At 40.4% G+C, this 19,527-nt stretch overlaps 1 protein-coding gene across 3 annotated transcripts in view; it reads left to right on the top strand.

Moving 5' to 3' along the window:
• Positions 1-19,527, top strand: part of PRKDC (protein kinase, DNA-activated, catalytic subunit) — a 321,194-nt gene that overhangs the window by 239,699 nt on the left and 61,968 nt on the right. For all 3 annotated transcript variants that reach the window (XR_007513335.1, XM_049854457.1, XM_049854458.1), the window contains exons 69-76: positions 1,806-1,995; positions 7,740-7,914; positions 9,271-9,461; positions 10,544-10,724; positions 11,375-11,535; positions 13,712-13,923; positions 14,769-14,856; positions 14,945-15,088. Coding sequence is in view for 2 of the 3 variants with exons in the window: in XM_049854457.1 (XP_049710414.1) it covers positions 1,806-1,995; positions 7,740-7,914; positions 9,271-9,461; positions 10,544-10,724; positions 11,375-11,535; positions 13,712-13,923; positions 14,769-14,856; positions 14,945-15,088 (1,342 nt within the window). In the remaining variant the exon portion in view is untranslated. The remainder of the gene's footprint in view (positions 1-1,805; positions 1,996-7,739; positions 7,915-9,270; positions 9,462-10,543; positions 10,725-11,374; positions 11,536-13,711; positions 13,924-14,768; positions 14,857-14,944; positions 15,089-19,527) is intronic.

Below are 19,527 nucleotides of genomic sequence, written 5' to 3'. Positions count from 1 at the left end.
TAACCACTGTCCCACTATCCCCGTTACCCGTTGCTGTCGAGTCGATTCTGACTTACATCAACCCTATAGGACAGAGTAGAACTTCCACGTACAGTTTCCAAGGAGTGGCTGGTGGATTCTGACTGCCAACCTTCTGTTAGCAACCAAGCTGTTTAACCACCGTGCCACCAGGGCTCCTTTTTCATTTCTGATATTGGTCATTTATGTGCTTTTTTTTTTTAATCTAACTGGAGGTTTGCCAGTTTTCTTTATCTTTTCAAAGGGCCAGCTTTTGGCTTTGCTAATATTCCTTTTTGTTTGTCTGCTTTCTATTTCATTGATTCCTAGTCTCACCTTTATTATTTCCTTCCTTCTACTCAGTTTAGATTTAGTTTGCTTTTTCTAGTTTCTTAAGGTGGAAATTTTGGTCACTGATTTTATAACTTCCTTTTTTTTTCCAATATAATTATTTAAAGCTATAGGTGTCCCTCTCAGTTCTAGCTACATTCCACAAATTTGTGCATGTTGTATTTTCATCATCATTCAGTTAAAATATTTTCTAATTCTCATGTGATTTCTCTTTCGATCCATGAAAAGTATGTTGTTTAATTTCCAAATAGTTGGATTTTTGACTATCTTATTTTTGTTGATTTCTGAATTAATTCCGTTGTAGAGACAGTAGAAACAGTAAAAACTTAAAAGATAGCAACTGCTCAAAAACTACCGGGTTATAGAAGAAATCAAGGACAGAGTAAAAAAAATTTACAGAATCAAATGAGAATGAAAACACATCCTACCAGAACTTTGAGACACAGCAAACGCAGTGCTCAGAGGTTAATTTATAGCAATAAATGCATAATCTAAAGAGAAGAAAGGGCCACAATCAAAACCTAAACCCAGAACTCGAACAAATAGAAAGAGAGCAGCAAAAGAAGCCCATGGGTACCAGAAGAAAGGAAATAATAAAAATTAGAGCAGAAATAGAGATTAGAAAAATAATTGAAAGAGTTAACAAGACCAAAAACTGGTTCTTTGAAAAGGTCAACAAAACTGATAAATCATCAGCCAAACTGAGAAAAGAAAAAAAAAAGATAGCAGCTATTTTGGGGAGGGACAGTGGAGTATTGGGTTGGGGGTGCTGAGAACAGAAGTAGATAGACTACCAGAGGGCCTTGTATCTTGGGAGTAACCAAAAAAAGAAGAAAGATGTAGGTATAAGGGTTTATCTAGGCACAGCATTTCTACGAAAGTTAGAAACCAGTCCCTTTGTGAACAGATAGTTCCTTGATTATTAATCAGGAGTGAATCTTTTATGTTAAGGTCCTTTGTCATTGTTACTGATATTAATGAAAATTAAACACTGGAACAAACCTTTATATGTAAATATGGTACAAATAATAGTAAATTAAAGTAGCCCAGCCTTATCATATAAACTCTTAGTGATTATTTATAGCCTGTTTGCTCCTTTATATTTTGCACTTTGGGGAAGGGGTAAGACATTAAATTAGGTATTTAAGGAGAAAAATGTCTTTTTACCCAACACAGGGTATGTTACTCCATCTTTAAGAGAGAAAATTGTGTTTTAAATGCTTTATTTTGTGATGGTAGAGGCAACAGATGAGGTCTGGAAAACTCTATTAAAATCTACTTGTCTTATTAAAATGGAGATTCAACCCTGTCCATGGTGAGTGTAAATTTACAAACTGAGTGTGAGCAGAAGCCAATAGCTCTAGGATTTCTTCCGCATGCCATCCAGTGACTCCCTTCGTGTCAGAGATTCCTTTCAGAGTCTCTGGCGTTAAATCATTCTTCTCTGTTTTGTGTAGATGTTTCTTCCTCAGCAAAATAGAGGAGAAACTTCGCTTTCTTCCAGATGATCATAGTATGAAAGTGGATGGAGATGGAGACTCCAGTGACACGGTGGAAATGCAAGAGCAGGGAGAAGATATTTATTCTCTGATTAAGAGCTGTAAGTTTTCCATGAAAATGAAGATGATAGAAAGTGCACGAAAACAGGTAGGTACCCATATTCATGGTCCTCTATGTTATCAGTGAATTTTCTTAAATTACCATTTTTTCTTAATTTACTATTTCTTTAAAATATGAAGTTTAAAAATTACCAAGTTAGTATTTTTTCTCTTCGTAAGAAAGCAAACTTGAAGAAACACTTTATATTCCTTAAAGTTTTCCAGAAAGCCTCTAAAGTTTATTATATACCTATAAATCATTTTAAATTATAATCTGTTATTTAAAAGGAAAATAAATCTAGTATCAGATTTTATTTCATTTTACGAAGGTTCAGTTTGTTGCAATCTATCATTTGGTAGTATGATCCTTTCTTGATATTTCTTAGAAGTTGCAGACAAACTATTTCAATGCATTAAATCCATATGCCTTAGGGAGCTTGCTATTTTAAAGGTCTGATAGTGTTGGTTATTGTAAAGCAAAGAAGTTAAATAGAAACAGTTTTCTGTTCTGTAGGTTTACTTGCTCATGAGTAACTTTTCTTTGGGATGAGAGTTGTATCAGTCAGGAACTTTTATGTTGCAAGTCACAGAAAACCCATCTAGAGCTGCCTAAGTGAAGAAAGGAGATTGGTCAGTTTCCTCAAAGGAAAGGCCTGGAAGGACTGGCATAGATAGGCACGCCTCAGATACTATCACCAAGGCTGCCCGTGGGCCCTGCCTTCCACATGTCGGCTCCCACTTGGGTTCAGCATCATGACTGTCTCTGGCAGAAATGGCTATGGAGGTTTTAGATCTTACTTCCTCCACACCATGTCTTCCTGGAATAGAAACAGTTTCCTTTTGACTATCTCCTCCAGAAAAAAAAAGGTGTTTTCTTTACCAGAAGGCTCCAGCCATTATCATCCATTGCCTCACTGGATAAGGAAGGACCATCTGAACTCTTGGCCAAGGATAGGGACAGGGGGCCTTTTAGAAGAAATCCCTGGTGCTCGTCCCAGAAGGAGAAGCAACTGAAGCTCCCTGCTGCTATTCAAACGATGAGGGCAGAGGGAGAGCATTGATTTTGGATACATTATTCAGAAATCCTGTGATAATCACAAAGATAACTAAAAATCTCTCAAAAAATAGTACAATGGCTTTTCTTCATCGTTTTTCAGCAATATAGTCATATATAAGTGTAAGCTAAATAGAGTTCACTATCAATACCAGTAATATTGGGGATGGAGAGTAAAAGAATAATCCAAATGTGAAGATTATATAAACCTTCGTTGTATTTTATCTGCCTGCACTAGAACTATTCAGAAGTTGCAGATCTGAAATTTGAATTTTACCTCTTTTCAATGCCAAGCACTTTGTGAGGTGCTTGAGAGGCTGTGTTAGACAAAATATATACAAGTAGGCAAACAATTATAATACACTATGTTGTGGTAGGTACTAAAGGAAAGCCATGTGGAGGGCATGTGACCCAAACTTGTAGAACAGGGAGAAGGAAGAAGTCATGTCTAAACTGGGAACTAGAGGATGAAATAGGGCAGAGAGAATCACATGTAAGACTCAAGAATGACCCAGTGCCCTTGATTTCATCCGTGGACTGAAGATGGGGCTTCAGCCTCTACTACATGTCTGGATAGCATGGTGCAGGGTTGCCCTGGGAACAATTTCAAGAGTATTGGATCAGAGGAGGGACCAGCAATTAGCAAACTTCTCACTAATCCATGTGAAGGCGGATGCTGGCCATGTAGAGGTATAGAGGTCAGGGAGCTGGGAGAAGTGGACTAATTCAAGGAGAGGGATGAGATACCGAGAGGACATGCTAATTGTTATGTGTGGGAGAAGGGAGAGGAGGCACCTGACCTGAGTAGCTGGACAGCAATGCAGGAGAAAGAGCAGTCCATGGGGAAGGCAGTGCATTCAATCTGGGACATGTTGAATCCAAAAGGCCTTTAAGACAGCCGAGTTGTGGTTTCCGTTAGGTAGTTTGTACATCAGAAACTTGGAGCTGTAGAGGAAGAGTGAGGCTGGAGAGGAAGGTATAAATGTGGTAGGCATGTCAGTAATCCCTGAAACCATGAGGTGGGCAGGATGGCCAGCCTCAGCCCTGGCAAAAACCAACAGGTACAGGATGAGCAAAGGAGGAGGAGCCTGCACGGGAACTGAAACTATGAGGAGAAGAGCAGAGGAAGACCAAAGGATTATGAAACCACAAGGGAAGAGCCTGAACCATCCGTGTCAGTTACAAAGAGAGGGAAGGCACGGAAGGATGGAAAAGTGTCCTTGAATGTAAAAGAAGGAGGTTGGTTTTGGTAAGAACCACTTCACCAGAACAAAAGGAGCCAGATTACAGTGGGCGGATGAATGCATGAAAGTGAGGATGTGAGGAGCCCGCTCTCCTCTCTATAGAGGGAGCACGTGAGACTGAGAGAAAAATTATTTTTTTTAACATGAAGGACTTGGTTATGTTTAAATACTAGTGGAAGTAACTAGTAGATTAGGAAAGGCTAGACACGCAGAGGGAGGAATGATTAGCAAAATAAGATTTCTTGTGGAGGTTGAGAGGGGAAGGAACAGGATTCAGAGCACAGGGGATCAATCTGTCTTCAACAGGAGACGAGCCCCCTCCTGGAAGGAAGGTAAGAATGGGTTTAGACACAGGCAAAACAGTAGTACACTGCAGGACATCTCCTATTCTCTGAGGGGTAGAAGGGGAGGTGGTAAGGAAGGAGAATTGAGGAAAGTGAAGTTGTTCTGAATAACTGGAGTGCGTTGGAGAAAGCTGATGCGTGAAATAGAGAATGCCAGGCAGCATTGAGAACCCAGTTGGAGTTGCCTCCAGTAGTAATGATACCAAGGGGCCCACGTTAGGAGTAGAGGAGCATGCAGTCTGAGGATCCCAGGGGTATGGCAGGTGGCTATGATGCGGAGATAAAGGCTGATGAATGAGAGTATTGCTGAGAGAATGCAGACATGACTGGCTTTGTGAATTAAATGTGGAAGGAAGTAAAAGCAGAAAGAAGGGAGGTCAGGTTACTAGAGGTCTTATGTAGGTTATAAAGCAAGCATAGTAGGAATTTAGTCAACAGAAAAACAGGTTGTGGTTAGAATAGAATAATTTGAATTGAGAATCTCCTGGGGAGTTTTGGGTAATAATGAGGATCACTGTGCAGTTAAGAAACTGAGCCAGGCATTGTAAACGGGAAAGACACCATGCCTGTGTCATGATCCCAGTCTAGCAAGAGGATATGCATAGTACAAGGAAGGCAAAGAAAACACCAGTGCTAAGAGAGCATGAGGAGGAAGAGAGAAATTCTGTCTGGGATAGAAGGCTTCACGGAGAAGATTTTATGGAAATGGTAGGATCTGGACATTCCAGGCTGTGATGGTTAAGGTTGTGCATCACCTTGGCTGGGCCATGATTCTTAGTGTTTTGGTAGTTGTATAATGTTGTGATCACTTTCCTGTTGAAATTTGATATGTGATCACCCCAATGATGGAATCTGCTGAGTGGTACTGGTGAGGGTGGGGCCTGTGGTGGCTCACTGCCCCCTCAGCCTTCATCTCTCCGCCGTCTGCCTGCTTCCTTCCTGCTCGCCTTGCAAAGGTTGTTGGCTTGTTCTGGATCCTGCAGCAGTCTCTTGTCTAACCTCTGGTTCTTGGGACTTGAGCTGGCAGCTTACCTGTCCATCTTGGGATTTGTTGATCTTCTCGGCCTCTGAACAACAATCCTGCTCTCTGACCTACTCATCTTGGGTTCACCAGCTTCTGCAGCTTCGTGAATTGGGAAAGGTCTCTATTCTGATCCAAGGACTTGGGATGTTCTAACCCCTACAATCATGTGAGCTGTTTCCTTGATATAAATCTCTTTATCTGCGTTACTGGTTTTGCTTCTGTAGAGTTCTGTAGAGAACCCAGCCTAAGATACAGGCATACAAAATATTAAGACAGAAATGCTGCCCTGAGAAGAGGGACTGTGAGGGGCTCATGGTGGTAGGTCTGAGACAGAGCATAGGCATGGCTTAGGAGGCAGTCCTGTGGGAATTGGGAAGTCAGTGGAGGGTTCTCAGTCTTGTTGGTATGTTGCAAGCTATGTGGAGGGTTGACTGCTCAGGGAAAAGAACAGAGGCAGGGAGAGAGACCACACAGCCCCGAATCAGGAAAGCAGTGGTAGGGATGGAAAGAAGATGAGAGATGTTCCACACGTACAGATAAAATGATCTGCGATGTGAGGAGTAATAGAGAGACTGCAGCTGAGGATGACTTGAATTTTTAAGGACCATTGAAAAGGTAGTAATTAGGCAGGTCCAGGACTGATGAAAATGTCTTTTGAAATTTTAGAGAGAATTAGAGGAGTGTATTTAAAAAGAACTACATTACAAGCAACCAAACCAAAAATAGATAAATTGGACTTCATCTAAGAGATTTAGTGCATCAAAGGACAGTATCAAAGTGAAAGACAACCTAAAAAAAAAAACCTAAGGTTGGGAGAAAATACTTGAAAATCACGTATCTGAAAAGAGTCTAAAAAACCAAACACATTGGTGTGGAGTCAGTGCCGACTCATAGCAACCCTGTAGGACAGAGGGTTCCCATAGGGTTCCTAGGAGTGGCTGGTGGATTCGAACTGCTGACGTTTTAGTTAATAGCCAAGCACTTAACCACTGTGCGACCAGGGCTCCAGTAAGGGTCTCACCCACACACCCATTGCTGTCGAATTGATGCTGACTCATAGCGACCCTATTTCCAGAATGTATAAAGAACTCTTACAACCCAACAATTAAAAAAAAAAAAAAACAATTAAAAAATGGGCAAAGGACTTGAATAGACACTTCTCCAAAGAAGGCATACAAATATGGTCAATAAACACATGCAAAGATGCTCAACATCTTTAATCATTACTGAAATGTAAATCCAGACCACAACAAGATACAGCCTCACACCCACTACAATGCCTGTTACCATAAAAATGGAAAATAACAAGTGTTGATGAGGACTGTATGTAAAACAAGGTGGAGAAATTGGAGCTCTCATACATTGCTGGTGGGAATGCAAACTGGTGCAGTCACTGTGGGAAATTAGTAGTTCTCAAAAAGTTAAACATAGAGTTACTGAGCAATTCTACTCCTAGGTATATACCCAAGAGAAATAAAAACGTACATTCACACAAAAATTGTATACGCATGTTATAGCGTTATGATTTATAATAGCCAAAAGGTAAAAACAGCCGAATGTTCATCAGTGGATGAATGGATAAACAAAATATGCTATATACATACAATGGACTATTATTTAGCAATAAAAAGGAATGAAGTTCTAATACATGCTACAACATGGATGAACCTTGCAAAAACTATGCTAAGCGAGAAAAGCCAGACACAAAAGGTCACATATTGTATGGTTCCATTTCTGTGAAATGTAGAATGGCAAATCCACAGAGACAGAGAGTGCGTGGGTGGTTGCCAGGGCCTGGGAGCAATGGGGAATGACTGCTGATGGCTATGGGGTTTTTCCTTGGGGCGATAAAAACGCCTGGAATTCGATAGCTGTGACGGTAGTCCAACTTTGTGAATATACTAGAACAACTGAATTGTACATTTAAATGTGAGTTATAGTCCAATAATAAAGGAAAAGAAATCCACATAATTGAAATTGAGGAGATGGATTAGCTGCTCTAAGGTAGGTTGTGCCATGCAAAACAAGAAGCAGTCCAATTAAACTTTTTTGTAAAATCATTTTATTTCTGAAATATTGTCTGTATGTCATCATACCATCTTCTCTCGTTTTCTCCTCTCATTGTAGAACAGCTTCTCACTTGCCTTGAAACTGTTGAAGCAGCTGCATAAAGAGTCAAAAACGAGAGAAGACTGGCTGGTGAGATGGGTGCATAGCTACTGTCGATTGAGCCACTGCCGCAGCCAGACTCAGCACCGTGCGGAGCAGATTCTCACTGTGCTGAAAACCGTCTCGTTGTTGGGTATTAGACTGTGCTTTACTCCGTATAAGTTGTCGAATGTTATTTTATGGTGTCTGTGTCTTCTAAACCTGTTCTTTGTACTGCTGCATCAGACATTTGGGAATTAAATCTTGGTAGTAATTTTTGAAAATATAGCCAAGAGTGCTAGAGAAAACAATGTCATTTCCTTGGGAATAGAATGGAAGATTTAATGCTATTCAATATGACTTTTGGAGCTTTTATTTCTTTATAAAATAGAAATGAAATTTTTTCTTTCTCATACTTAACAAAATAATGGGTCTAATAGTTTGTTCTAAAAAGCTAAGTTGCATGCAAAAATGCCTTATAAAATTAAACAGGCAGCCTTTGTCCTCTTTAGCTCTTCTCTTTCACAGTAGCCTTTTAGACTGAAGGGAGAAGAACTTTCTCTTGTGTGGGTTTTGGGTCTGATATGCCTGCTGTGTTGGCCATTTGTCCAAGGTATACAGGAGCACCATTACTGGACATGTTCCCAGCCACACTGCCAAATTGGGCTCTTCAGCAAGACAGGGCATTCTGCAGAGTGTCAGCTGCAGGAAAGGTGCAGAGGGGGGAAACAGTCCTTCCATGTTGATTCCAGAATCAGAAAATCAGTCTTATGATTGCTTAAATAATTTTCTTCCAGAGGAGGAGGAGGAGTTTGCTGATATTAGATTAGTACCGTGTGACCTCGTTGGTTTGTTACCATTCATAATAGTAATTCTACAGTTATAGTATGCTTAATAGTTTTTAACAACCTTGTGAAATAAACAGGGCCAGTGGTTATTATCAGGTATCTGAGAGAAATCTGCAGAGAATTGTCATCCATGGATAACCAGGGTGGTGTGGTTGACTGGACTTGCTAGGAGACTACCCATCCTCTTTTGTGCACCGTTAATGCACCTCTGGAAACTGTAGGCTTGGTCAGGGCTAGGCCAGCTCCTTGCCCAAAGCCACGCGGTCAGTAAGAAGCAGAACGAGAATTATTTTAAATGCAGCAACTTCTATTGCTGTATCAGCCCTAATCCACAGCGTCAATCTGAACACGTGCACAGAGCCATTGCCTATTCTTTGCAACAGACAGCACCCAGTGCTTTGACAGAATACAGAAGACTGACTTGGAATAAAAACTGATTTTTGAGTTTTAGTTTCTTACCCTCTATGGGTTTTGATATAATTGCTTCTAACAAAGAACATTTTTTATTAATAAGTCAGTTCAAGGAGTTCTCAAATCATTATGAAGTTGGTTTCTTGTATTTTCTGGGGAAGCAAGATTTATTTGTACACTATGAATTTCTTTTTTTTAACATGGTATTCATTTACTTCAGAAAAAAATTTTTTTTTTTTTTAATCTAACAGATGAGAACACATCAAGCTACTTAAACAAAAATATTCTGGCTTTTCGTGATCAGAACATTCTCTTGGGTACCACTTACCAGATCATAGCTAGCGCCCTCAGCAGTGAGCCAACCTGCCTTGCCCAAATCGAGGAAAGCAAGGTTAGAAGAATCTTGGAGCTTTCTGGATCCAGTTCAGAGGATGCAGAAAAGGTAATGAATATCGGAAGAATGAACGTTTTATGTCTGCTTGCTGTCTGTTTTTAATATGTAACCTTTTGGCTGTACAGAACAATAATGAGGGTATCATTTTGTATTTTTAAAATACATCTGACAATTGTGCACAGCTGAGTTCCTTAGAAAAATTGACATATTCCGTGTGTTTCCAGTTTATTTGAACGATAATCATTTTTGGCATAAGAAGTGAGAAATTTCTCTGACTTGATGTTGACAGTTCTCCCATGGACTTTGTTAATGAAATTTCACCACCAGTCACCGTTCACACCCCACTTGCTGTGGGGCAGATTAGCCTTTCTTTCTGACTTTCTCAGTCAGTGCCTGAGTGGTCATCACTTTGCTGGTGTTTTGTACTTCGCACAGTTGCCAGCCTTCCCCCACCTCCCTCAGGGTTGCCACCATCTGCGCAAGCAGGGCTGTGCATGGTGACAGGTGACAGGTCTTCCCCTGAGAACATTGGAGACAGCAGTTAGTATATCTAGCCTCTGAGAATTTTTTAAACTCTTATAAGAAAAGAAGAACTTGGAAACAGGGTTTGAGTGTCATTACAGCAGCTGGCTTCCTTTAATAGAGAAAGCTTGTTATCCCTGTAATTCTTGGGAGGCAATTTGTAGAAGTTTCTGTCCAACAATGATTAACATCTATGCTGTGAATCCAAATATTTGAGGTGAGTCATGGTGGGATATGAGTCATCCTGTACCACTTTCATAAGAGATAACATTTTTCAGGGATTTACCTTAAAATGCCTTCTTCTCTTTCTTAAATTCCTGACGGAGCTGCCAGCCCTTGTGAAGCCTTCAGTGCCAGGGCAGGTGACTAGCATGCTGTCGTCTGGCCCACACTTGGCCTGCTCTGTTCCGTTTGCTTGGCTTTTGCTCTGCTCAGGATCTGATTGGAGTGGCTCCTTCCCAGTCAGGGCAGTCCTTCCGTCCCCCATTTAACTAGAGAGCTAGCCATTATTGATGGGTTCATGAATAATAAGTTACAAGTAGAAAACAGAGTTCTCTGAGAAAGCATCAGTTGCACTCCCAGGTCTCTAAGGTGTTTGTGAATTCCAGGTGATGGTGGGTCTGTATGAGAAGGCATTCCATCTCCTTTCTAAAGCTGTGCAGACCGCTGAAGAGGGGACCCAGTCTTCCACCAAGCACTGTGCCCATGTGGCTGGAGCTATAGATGCTTACATGACTTTGGTAGATTTCTGTGATCAGGAGCTCCGTAAGAAGGAAGAGAATGCATCAGGTGAGTCTCATTTTGGTAGTATAAAGTCTGTTGTTTGTTTTCATTTTCTTCATTTATACATCCACTTATCCACCCTTTATTAATTCACTAACTTTTTTAACGTGGTAAGTATATGTGTAACAAAACATTCCCCATTTCAACATTTTTACATGTATAATTCATTGACATTAATTACATCCATCGTGTTATGCAGTCATCACCGCTACCCGTTTCCAGATTCTTCCATGACAGGTGCTCTGAGGGAAGTCTGTTACCTTTTTAAGTGACCATGACATCTCCAACAATATGCCAGCATCTGAATGAAGTCAGGCTCTTTTCTGTCTTTCCATTTTGCATTTTCCATGTTTTGCTTGCAGCTTTGGTGCTATCGGCCTGCCTCTTGCTCCTGGAATAAATTCCATAGCCAGCAGATGTCCCTTATGTTTCCATGCAGAATTGGTAATATAAAAGAAGAATTCGGCTTCAAGATAAAAGCTTTTACTTATCATCCAAAAACCTGTCTCGTGTTTGTTGATCTAAAGTAGCAGTTGAAACGAGAACAATGGCATACTACAAAGATATTAAACCAAAAGAGAAAATGTACTCATTTGTTAAATTTGTAATTTATATTTAAATGGATATATTTACTATTGTTTCCTTATTTGTTGTAGTTATTGATCCTATAGAACTACAGACATATCCAGCACTTGTGGTGGAGAAAATGTTGAAAGCTTTAAAATTAAATTCTACTGAAGCCAGGCTAAAATTTCCCAGACTACTACAAATTATAGAACAGTATCCAGAGGAGACCTTGAGCCTAATGACGAAAGAGGTTAGTATCTACATTCTAGTGAAGAACTTTACAGAACTTAAAGACACACTGGAATTCATACCCAGATTTACTAGCCTGCACAGCGTGTATATCATAGCTTTTCCCAACCAGCAATGAATCTTACTATATCCGAAGAGCATATGTAATGTAAAACCATATAATAGAATGTTCACACTTAACCATGGTCCTCTGTGGACATTATAGGAGCACTGGGCCTAATAAGAACCCAAAGGAGTGGAGGAATGGGGGTGTTGAGGACAGAGGGCCTTTTCTTTAGCACGTTGACTGTCCACGGAGCTCAGCTGCAGTTATAACGTCTTTGGTACTGTGTGCCCTGTTTACTACGCAACGAGGGAGACCGGTGCGCTCTAGCTGTACCCCACCTCCTGGTGACTGCTGTACCCGCCTGCACCCAGGCCAAGAAGGGGGCTGAGGGCCCCATATCAGGCAGTTACCTTGGCGTTTGTGGGTCCAGGCCTGGAGAGCAGCTGTCAGGTGCAGCCTGGACGACTTCTCGGCATATTCTGTACAGAGCTGCATGTGCCTCGCTGATCCTCTCCTGCATGGGCCTCTGCTCGCGTGTCATCAGGCTGCTATGTTATTAGCAGGGAAGACTCCATTTTCTTTATCTGTGAAAAGTGTAGGGTCAGTTGCAAGACTCCTTGAAACTCTGACTGTTAGAGATATTTAACTGGAAAATAGGGCCAAGCTTTGAGCTGAAAAAGCAATGGTCAGCGTGAACAGTGGTGGTATGTGAGCTGTGGGGTACACGAAGGCCTGTCAGTGCCTTCACCCTCTCTGGTCTCAGATGGTCTGCATGGCAGGTTCTCTGAAGTCCTGAAACAGGAGGTTAAAGTAAACGTAGCCTACGTGTGTCTTTCCTAAATACAAGTGAGGAGACAAGTAAGTTTATTATGTTTTAATTTCTCCCAGTGTGTACGTAGGGTAAAGGTAACATTTTGAATTTGTGAGGAAGTAAAGTGGAGTACCGCTTAGTATGGTCGTACCCCAGGTAGGCGTTAGTCTGCCGCTTCCTGAGTAATGCCACGAGCCGCACGCTGTGCCTGCAGATTTATGTGAACGGGCTTCTCTTACCCTCAGAGCTATTGCAGGAAGAAGCATAGCTGTGTAGAAGTTAGGGAGCTTGCCCAGGTTCCTTAGGCTAGTGTTCCACATGGGACAGATTTTATCTTAAAAATAACACCGTAAAGGCGTTGGAGGAAAACATGAGTAAAATTTTTTAAATGGTCTTGGAGTAAAGAGACAAAAAAACAGAAGCCATAAAAGAAAATAATTTGTTACTTGTGTACCGAAAAATTGCCATAAACAAAGTTTAAAAAGAAAAAAGTGGGAGAAAAATATTTGCAGTGCATATGGGAGACAGAAGGCTAATTTCTCCAGTCTAGAATGTAAATTGTCACAAATAGATGAGAAAAGGCAAATGCAATTTATACTGGAAATAAATGTCTACTAGAGAATGGTCAGAGGAAATGCACACATAGTTTAAGTATATGAGGCAGATAAACATGGAATGTTCAGCCTTTCTAATAATGAAACACAGAAATTAGATTTATGTATTTTTTACTTCTCAGATTGGCGATGATTTAAAAAAATGGTTTGTCCAGTGTTGTTAATGATTTTGGAAAATAGTCACTCTCATAAATTTTAGAAATGAAAATTTGAAAAATCATTTTGGAGGGAACTTCAGTAATGTTTATTACAGTTTTTAATGTTCACACAGTAATTATACTTCTAGGAACTTACACTATAGCATATAGCACAAGTCCAAAGAGGAGCATGTATAGGGATGTCCGTTGTAAGGTTGCCTGTAATAGTAAAAATTTGGAAAACATCCTAAATATTAATTATAGAGCAGTGGTTAAATAAATGGAACATTATACAGCTTTTAAAGGGAACGAAGTAGGTCTGTCTGCGTATCTCAGAAGGATGTGATTTCACTCTGGTGAAAGAGGGTATATATGCAAGTGCATAGACGGCGTCAGGAAGAGTCAGATGGTTGCCTCGGCAACGGGACTGAGAGGGCTGGGGATACAAGAGTTTTTATTTTATACTTCTGTTTTTATACTCCTCGTTTTTTCATATTGGACGCATATGACTTTGTAATAAAACCTGGTTGGAGGTCTTCATGCTTCAGGCATGGCTCTCTGTATTTCAGATTTCTTCCATTCCTTGCTGGCAGTTCATCGGCTGGATCAGCCACCTGGTGGCCTTACTGGACAAGGAGGAGGCCGTGGCTGTGCAGCACACCGTGGAGGAGATCGCCGACAACTACCCACAGGCGATCGTCTACCCCTTCATGATAAGCAGTGAGAGCTATGCCTTCCAAGACACCTCTGCTGGTCATAAGAACAAAGAGTTTGTGGCAAGGTGACATTAGACATAAATTAATCTGGTCAAAATCTGCAGGTTATGAAAAATGTGTGTGGTAAAAGCAAACACATGGAACCTTATGATTGCGTTAGTTTCTTTCTGTTTAAAAATACGTTTTATATTAGAATGTTATTCAGGAAATGTTGACCCCTACTCTCATAGTCATTAATCTGTTGGTTGAGACAGACTAGATGAGATGCTTTTTGAAATCAGCTCCCGAAATTGTTCTTCCATTTAAAATATACAGGGAGGCCTCTCTCCTTCATTAGGACATGGTAAGCTGCCTGAAGAGTCACACTTTTCAGGGCTTCAACTGATTTAAAAGTAGAGACAGTTGACTCAACTAGTGATGGCATATTAGTTTTGCAAGGATGTTTTATAAATGTGTGGTACTTTGGCGAACTTTCTGTATCAAGAGTTTTTGTTTACCATCTGGGGACTTGCCCAGGCAGACCACTGCAGAGGGAGGGCTTTTCAAAAGGAGAGAAAAGAAAAAGGTCAGGAGGAAAGTGTGTCGAGAAAGTAACCCTTTCTTTGATAGCGTAACTTCACATATAGCAAATTATATGTGTCAAAAGACCAAATGACAAAATCATTTGCAAGAAGATTTGCTTTTATATCTAAAAACCTCACCTCTTGATTGAATTGATAACTTTTTGCTTCTTCTAATGTTGGGGAATTTTTAAGTTGCTCCTTCCCTAGACTGTGCAGTTCCCTAGAATATGTGTGTGTGTGTTTGTATGTATGTGTGTGTATATGTGTGTGTGTGTGTATCTTTGAAAGATGTTTGATTACCTAAACTTGGTAAATTTTTTTTTTTTAACTTGGTAAAATTTTGATAGGATAAAAAGTAAGTTGGATCAAGGAGGAGTGATTCAAGAATTCGTTAATGCCCTAGAACAGCTCTCCAATCCTGAAATGCTCTTTAAGGTAATATAACAGCTTCTAACACATAAAACATAGATCTTAGGTATAGTCTACTTGCAAAGGAGCTTGATTTTTTTTTTAATCTACACAGGATTGGACCGATGATACCAAAGCTGAACTAGCAAAAAACCCTGTTAATAAAAAAAGTATTGAAAAAATGTACGACAGAATGTATGCAGCCTTGGGAGACTCAAAGGTTCCAGGTCTTGGAGCTTTCAGAAGGAGGTTTGCTCAGGTATGGATGGATGGCAGTATCCTTTATGATAAAGGAGTCATTGTAAAGATAAATATTTACATCCAGTGGTTTTTTAATAATTTTGGTTTTAAATGTCTACTGAATTTTTAAACTTGCCTTAGGCCTGATGCCTTTTCCAAGATATTGATAGCATATTTTTAGATCAGTCAATGGCAGGTGAGTGAGTATGCCAAGCCTAGGTTTTTTATTACACTCTGTTCTTCGTGCTCAGATTCTTAGCTATACTTAGTTTATACTTCTCAGAGTGATTTGAATACTGAATCAAGAAAATATTTCTGTTGTATATAAGTTGATAAATATTTTTGAACACTGTTCCCTGTTCAAGACCCAGTCCTGAGTGCTACCAAAGATACAAAGGAGGCAGACCCATTTCCTGAATTCCAGGGATTCTCCTATAAATACCCTGTATAAAGAACAAGGGCGTAAGGACAGATGTGAGCAATGTGAGAGCTATTTTAAAAGTTGCTCTAGTGTTGAAAGGAACACACCTCAGTTCTGAGGAAATCAGGAGAAGCCTCAGGTAGCGAGTAGAAATGTGAACGGGCTTTGAAACACCCAGACCTCATAGCTCCAGGCCAGGTGTAGGGTGCCCCTTGGAGTGCATTTGCCTTCCCTCCCTAGTCCAGCTGGTGGACTACTTGCCCATAGAGAATTGGCTGAAACATCAGTTCTTTAGAGCCTTCCGCCAACATCCTCATCCCAACTGTCCCCAGGAAGAATTAGGTACGGCTTCCTCTGTTGCCCAAAACACCTGTGTACACCTGCCTCTCTTCTAGCATTCATCACATGCATTTGTTACTGTTGTTGTTGCAGTTTTGGTCAAACTACCTTTATTTATTAAACCCCAGGAAGTTTAAAGGCATAAAGGAGAAGTCCTGGGACTCATTTTGTCAGAGGTCCCAAGCCCCACTACCAGTAAAAGAGTTGTAGAACGTAAGACTCAACGTAGGTCCCAGAGATGAAGCAAAAGTCTTTCAATGCTAAGCTCCAAAACCAAAAACAAAACCGGTTGCTGTCGAGTCGATCCTGATCCATAGCAACCCTATAGGACAGAGTAGACCTACCCCATATGGTTCCCAAGGACTGGCTGGTGGATTTGAACTGCTGACTTTTTGGTTAACAGGCAAGCTCTTAACTACTGTGCCACCAGGGCTCCAATGCCAGGCTAAGAAGGTTATGTTTAATGCGAGTGATTGACTGGTAATATATGAGATAACTTTTAGTTCTGGAGTTTTCTGATTTAGTCGTTGTAAACTTGAAGCCTGTTTTATTGCTTGATTCTATTGACCTTGAAGATTTTACTAAGAAAGAGAGCAATGTTTGTTTAGATTAAGTCAAAGCATTGATAATGGGTTCCTGAAATTTAGTATAATACCCGTTGTCTTCAAGTCAGTGCCGACTCATAGTGACCCTATAGGGCAGAGTAGAATTGCCACATAGGCTTTTCAAGGAGCCCCTGGTGGATTTGAACTGCTGACCTCTTGGTTAGCAGCTGTAGCTCTTAACCACTATGCCAGTAGAAGTCCTCTTATCAGACTCAGTTATCTAGTGCTGCTATAACAGAAATACCATAAATGGGTATCTTTAATGAAGAGAAATATATTTTCTCACTGTTTAGGAGGCTAGAAGTGTGAATCCAGGGCAATGGCTCTAAGGGAAGGTTCTTTCTCTCTGTCCACTCTAGGGAAACGTCCTCGTCTCTTTTCAGCTTCCTTCCTAGGTTGCTTGCTGATCAAATGGCATGTATCTTCCCCTCCATTTTTGCTTAGTTGCTTACTTGTTTAATCTGCTCTTTTATATTTCAAAAGAGATTGACTTAAAACACACCCTACACTAATACTGTTTCATTAATTTAACAAAGAAACCCATTACCAGTTAGGATTATACCCACAGGCATAGTGGTTAGGATTTGCAACACATATTTTTGGGGAACCCACTTCAATCCATATGCAGACCAATGGTGGTTAATCAAAAAAGTTATTAAGGTGGAGAATCATAAGAATATTATATACATTAAACACTTTATTTTAGCTTAAAACATCTAAAAGTGCCTTTCTTAATCTGCCGATGTAAAGCTGAAGCTTTCTTTAATATGGGCCACTGATTAGAGCTCCTTTGTCTTTTTTGCCTGGATTGTACCTGTAAATATATCATTAACATTTCAGTTTTGGATTCTTTAAAGTAGAGCAAGAATTTAGACACCTGTGAAACAGTCCGGTTATAGGATTCTTTTAGATTTCCATCCTTAACAATTACCTTGCCTGGTCTTTTTGTTTCTTATATAGATTTTTTTTTTTTAATTGTACTTTAAATGAAGGTTTACAGGGCAAACTAGTTTCTCATTGAACAATTAATACACATATTTTTTTGTGGTGTTGGTTGCCAACTCCACGACATGTCAACACTTTCCCCTTCTTGACGCTGAGTTACCCAGTACCAGCCTTCCTGCCCCCTCCTGCCTTCTAGTCCTTGCCCCTGGACTGGTGTGCCCATTTAGTCTCATTTTGTTTTATAGGCCTGTCTAATCTTTGGCTGAAGTGTGAACCTCAGTAGTGACTTCATTACTGAGCTATAAGAGTGTCCGGGTACCATACTCTTGGGGTTTCTCCAGTCTTTGTCAGACCAGTAAGTGTAATCTTTTTTTTATTTTTTGTGAGTTAGAGTTTTGTTCTACATTTTTTTCCAGCTCTCTCTGGGAACCTGTATTGTGACCACTGCCAGTGCAGTTGGTGGTGGTAGCTGGGCATCATCTAGTTGTGCTGGACTCATGCCGGTGGAGGATGTGGTAGTTACGTTCCATTAGTCCCTTGGACTAATCTTTCCCTTGCGTCTTTGGTTTTCTTTGTTCTCCCTTGCTCCAGACATGGTGAGACCAGTGGAGTATCTCGGATGGCCGCCCACAAGCTTTTAAGATCCCAGATGCTACTCACCAAAGTAGAATGTAGAATATTTTCTTTATAAACTATGTTATGCCCGTTGAGCTAGATGTTTCCCAAGTCCATGGTCCCTGCAGCCCTCAGACCAGTAATTTGGTCCCTCAGGGAGTTTGGATGTGTCTATAGAGCTTCCATGACCTTGCCTTGGACAAGTTGTGCTGGCTTCTCCAGTATTGTGTGCCACCTTACCCTTCACCAGTTACCACTTACCTATTGTCTATTTAGTGTTTTTCCCTTCCACCCCTCCCCTCTGTTGTAACCATCAAAGGTTGTTTCTTTTTTTGTGTAAACCTTTTCATGAGTTTTTATAGTTGTGGTCTCATATAATATTTGTCCTTTTGTGATTTTTCACTCAGCATAATACCCTCTAGATTCATCCATGTTATGAGATGCTTTGTAGATTCATCATTGTTCTTTATTGTTGCGTAGTACTCCATTGTGTATATGTACCATAGTTTGTTTATCCATTCATCTGTTGATGGGCATTTAGGTTGTTTCCATCTCTTAGCTATTGTGAACAGTGCTGCAGTGAACATGGGAATGCATATGTCTATTCACGTGATGGCTTATTTTTCTAGAATATATTCCTAGAAGTGGGATTGCTGGATCATGTGGTATTTCTATTTCTGGTTTTTTAACAAAGCACCGTATTTTTCTCCAAAATGGTTGTACCATTTTGCATTCACACCAGCAGTGTATAATCTCCCTGCAGCCTCTCCAGCATTTATTTTCTTTTTTTTTTTATTGGTGCCCGTAATGTTGGGGTGAAATGATATCTCACTGTGGTTTTGATTTGCAAGTTGCTATAAGTCAGAATCAACTCAAGAGCAAGGGTATTTTTTTTTTTAATGGCTAGTTATCAAGTGCATTTCCTCATGTATTTGTTAGCTGCTTGTATGTCATTGGTGAAATATCTGTTCATATCCTTTGCCCATTTTTTAATTGGATTATTTGCCGTTTATTGTTGAAGTGTTGGATTTTCCTTTAGATTTTAGAGATTAGACCTTTGTCAGATTTGTCATAGCCAAAATTTTTTTCCCAGTCTGTAGGTTCTCTTTTTACTCTTTTGATGAAGATTTTGATGAACGTAAGTGTTTAATTTTTAGAAGATCCCAGTTACCTAGCTTATCTTCTGCTGTTCATGTATTGTTAGTTGTCTTAGCCTGGGTTCTTTAGAGAAACAAAACCAGTAAAGGGCATAAATACACAGAGAGAGATTTATATCAGGGAAACAGCTCACGCAGTTGTAGGGGTTGGAATGTCCCAAGTCTTTGGATCAGGATAGAGGCCTTTCCCAATTCACAGAGCCGCAGAAGCTGGTGAACCCCAAATCAGCAGGTCGGAGAGCAGGGCTCCCACTCTCAAGCTATGAAGGTCGAGGAATCCCCAAGGTCAGCAGGCAAGACCACAAGGTTTCTCCTGATTCACATGGCTGCAGGGGCTGGTGAACCCAAGATTGGCAGGTCGGTGAGCAGGGCTTTT

The sequence above is a fragment of the Elephas maximus genome, chromosome 15, assembly GCF_024166365.1.
Source record: "Elephas maximus indicus isolate mEleMax1 chromosome 15, mEleMax1 primary haplotype, whole genome shotgun sequence".
Lineage (NCBI taxonomy): Eukaryota > Metazoa > Chordata > Mammalia > Proboscidea > Elephantidae > Elephas > Elephas maximus.
This window is presented reverse-complemented; position numbering and strand designations above follow the sequence as displayed.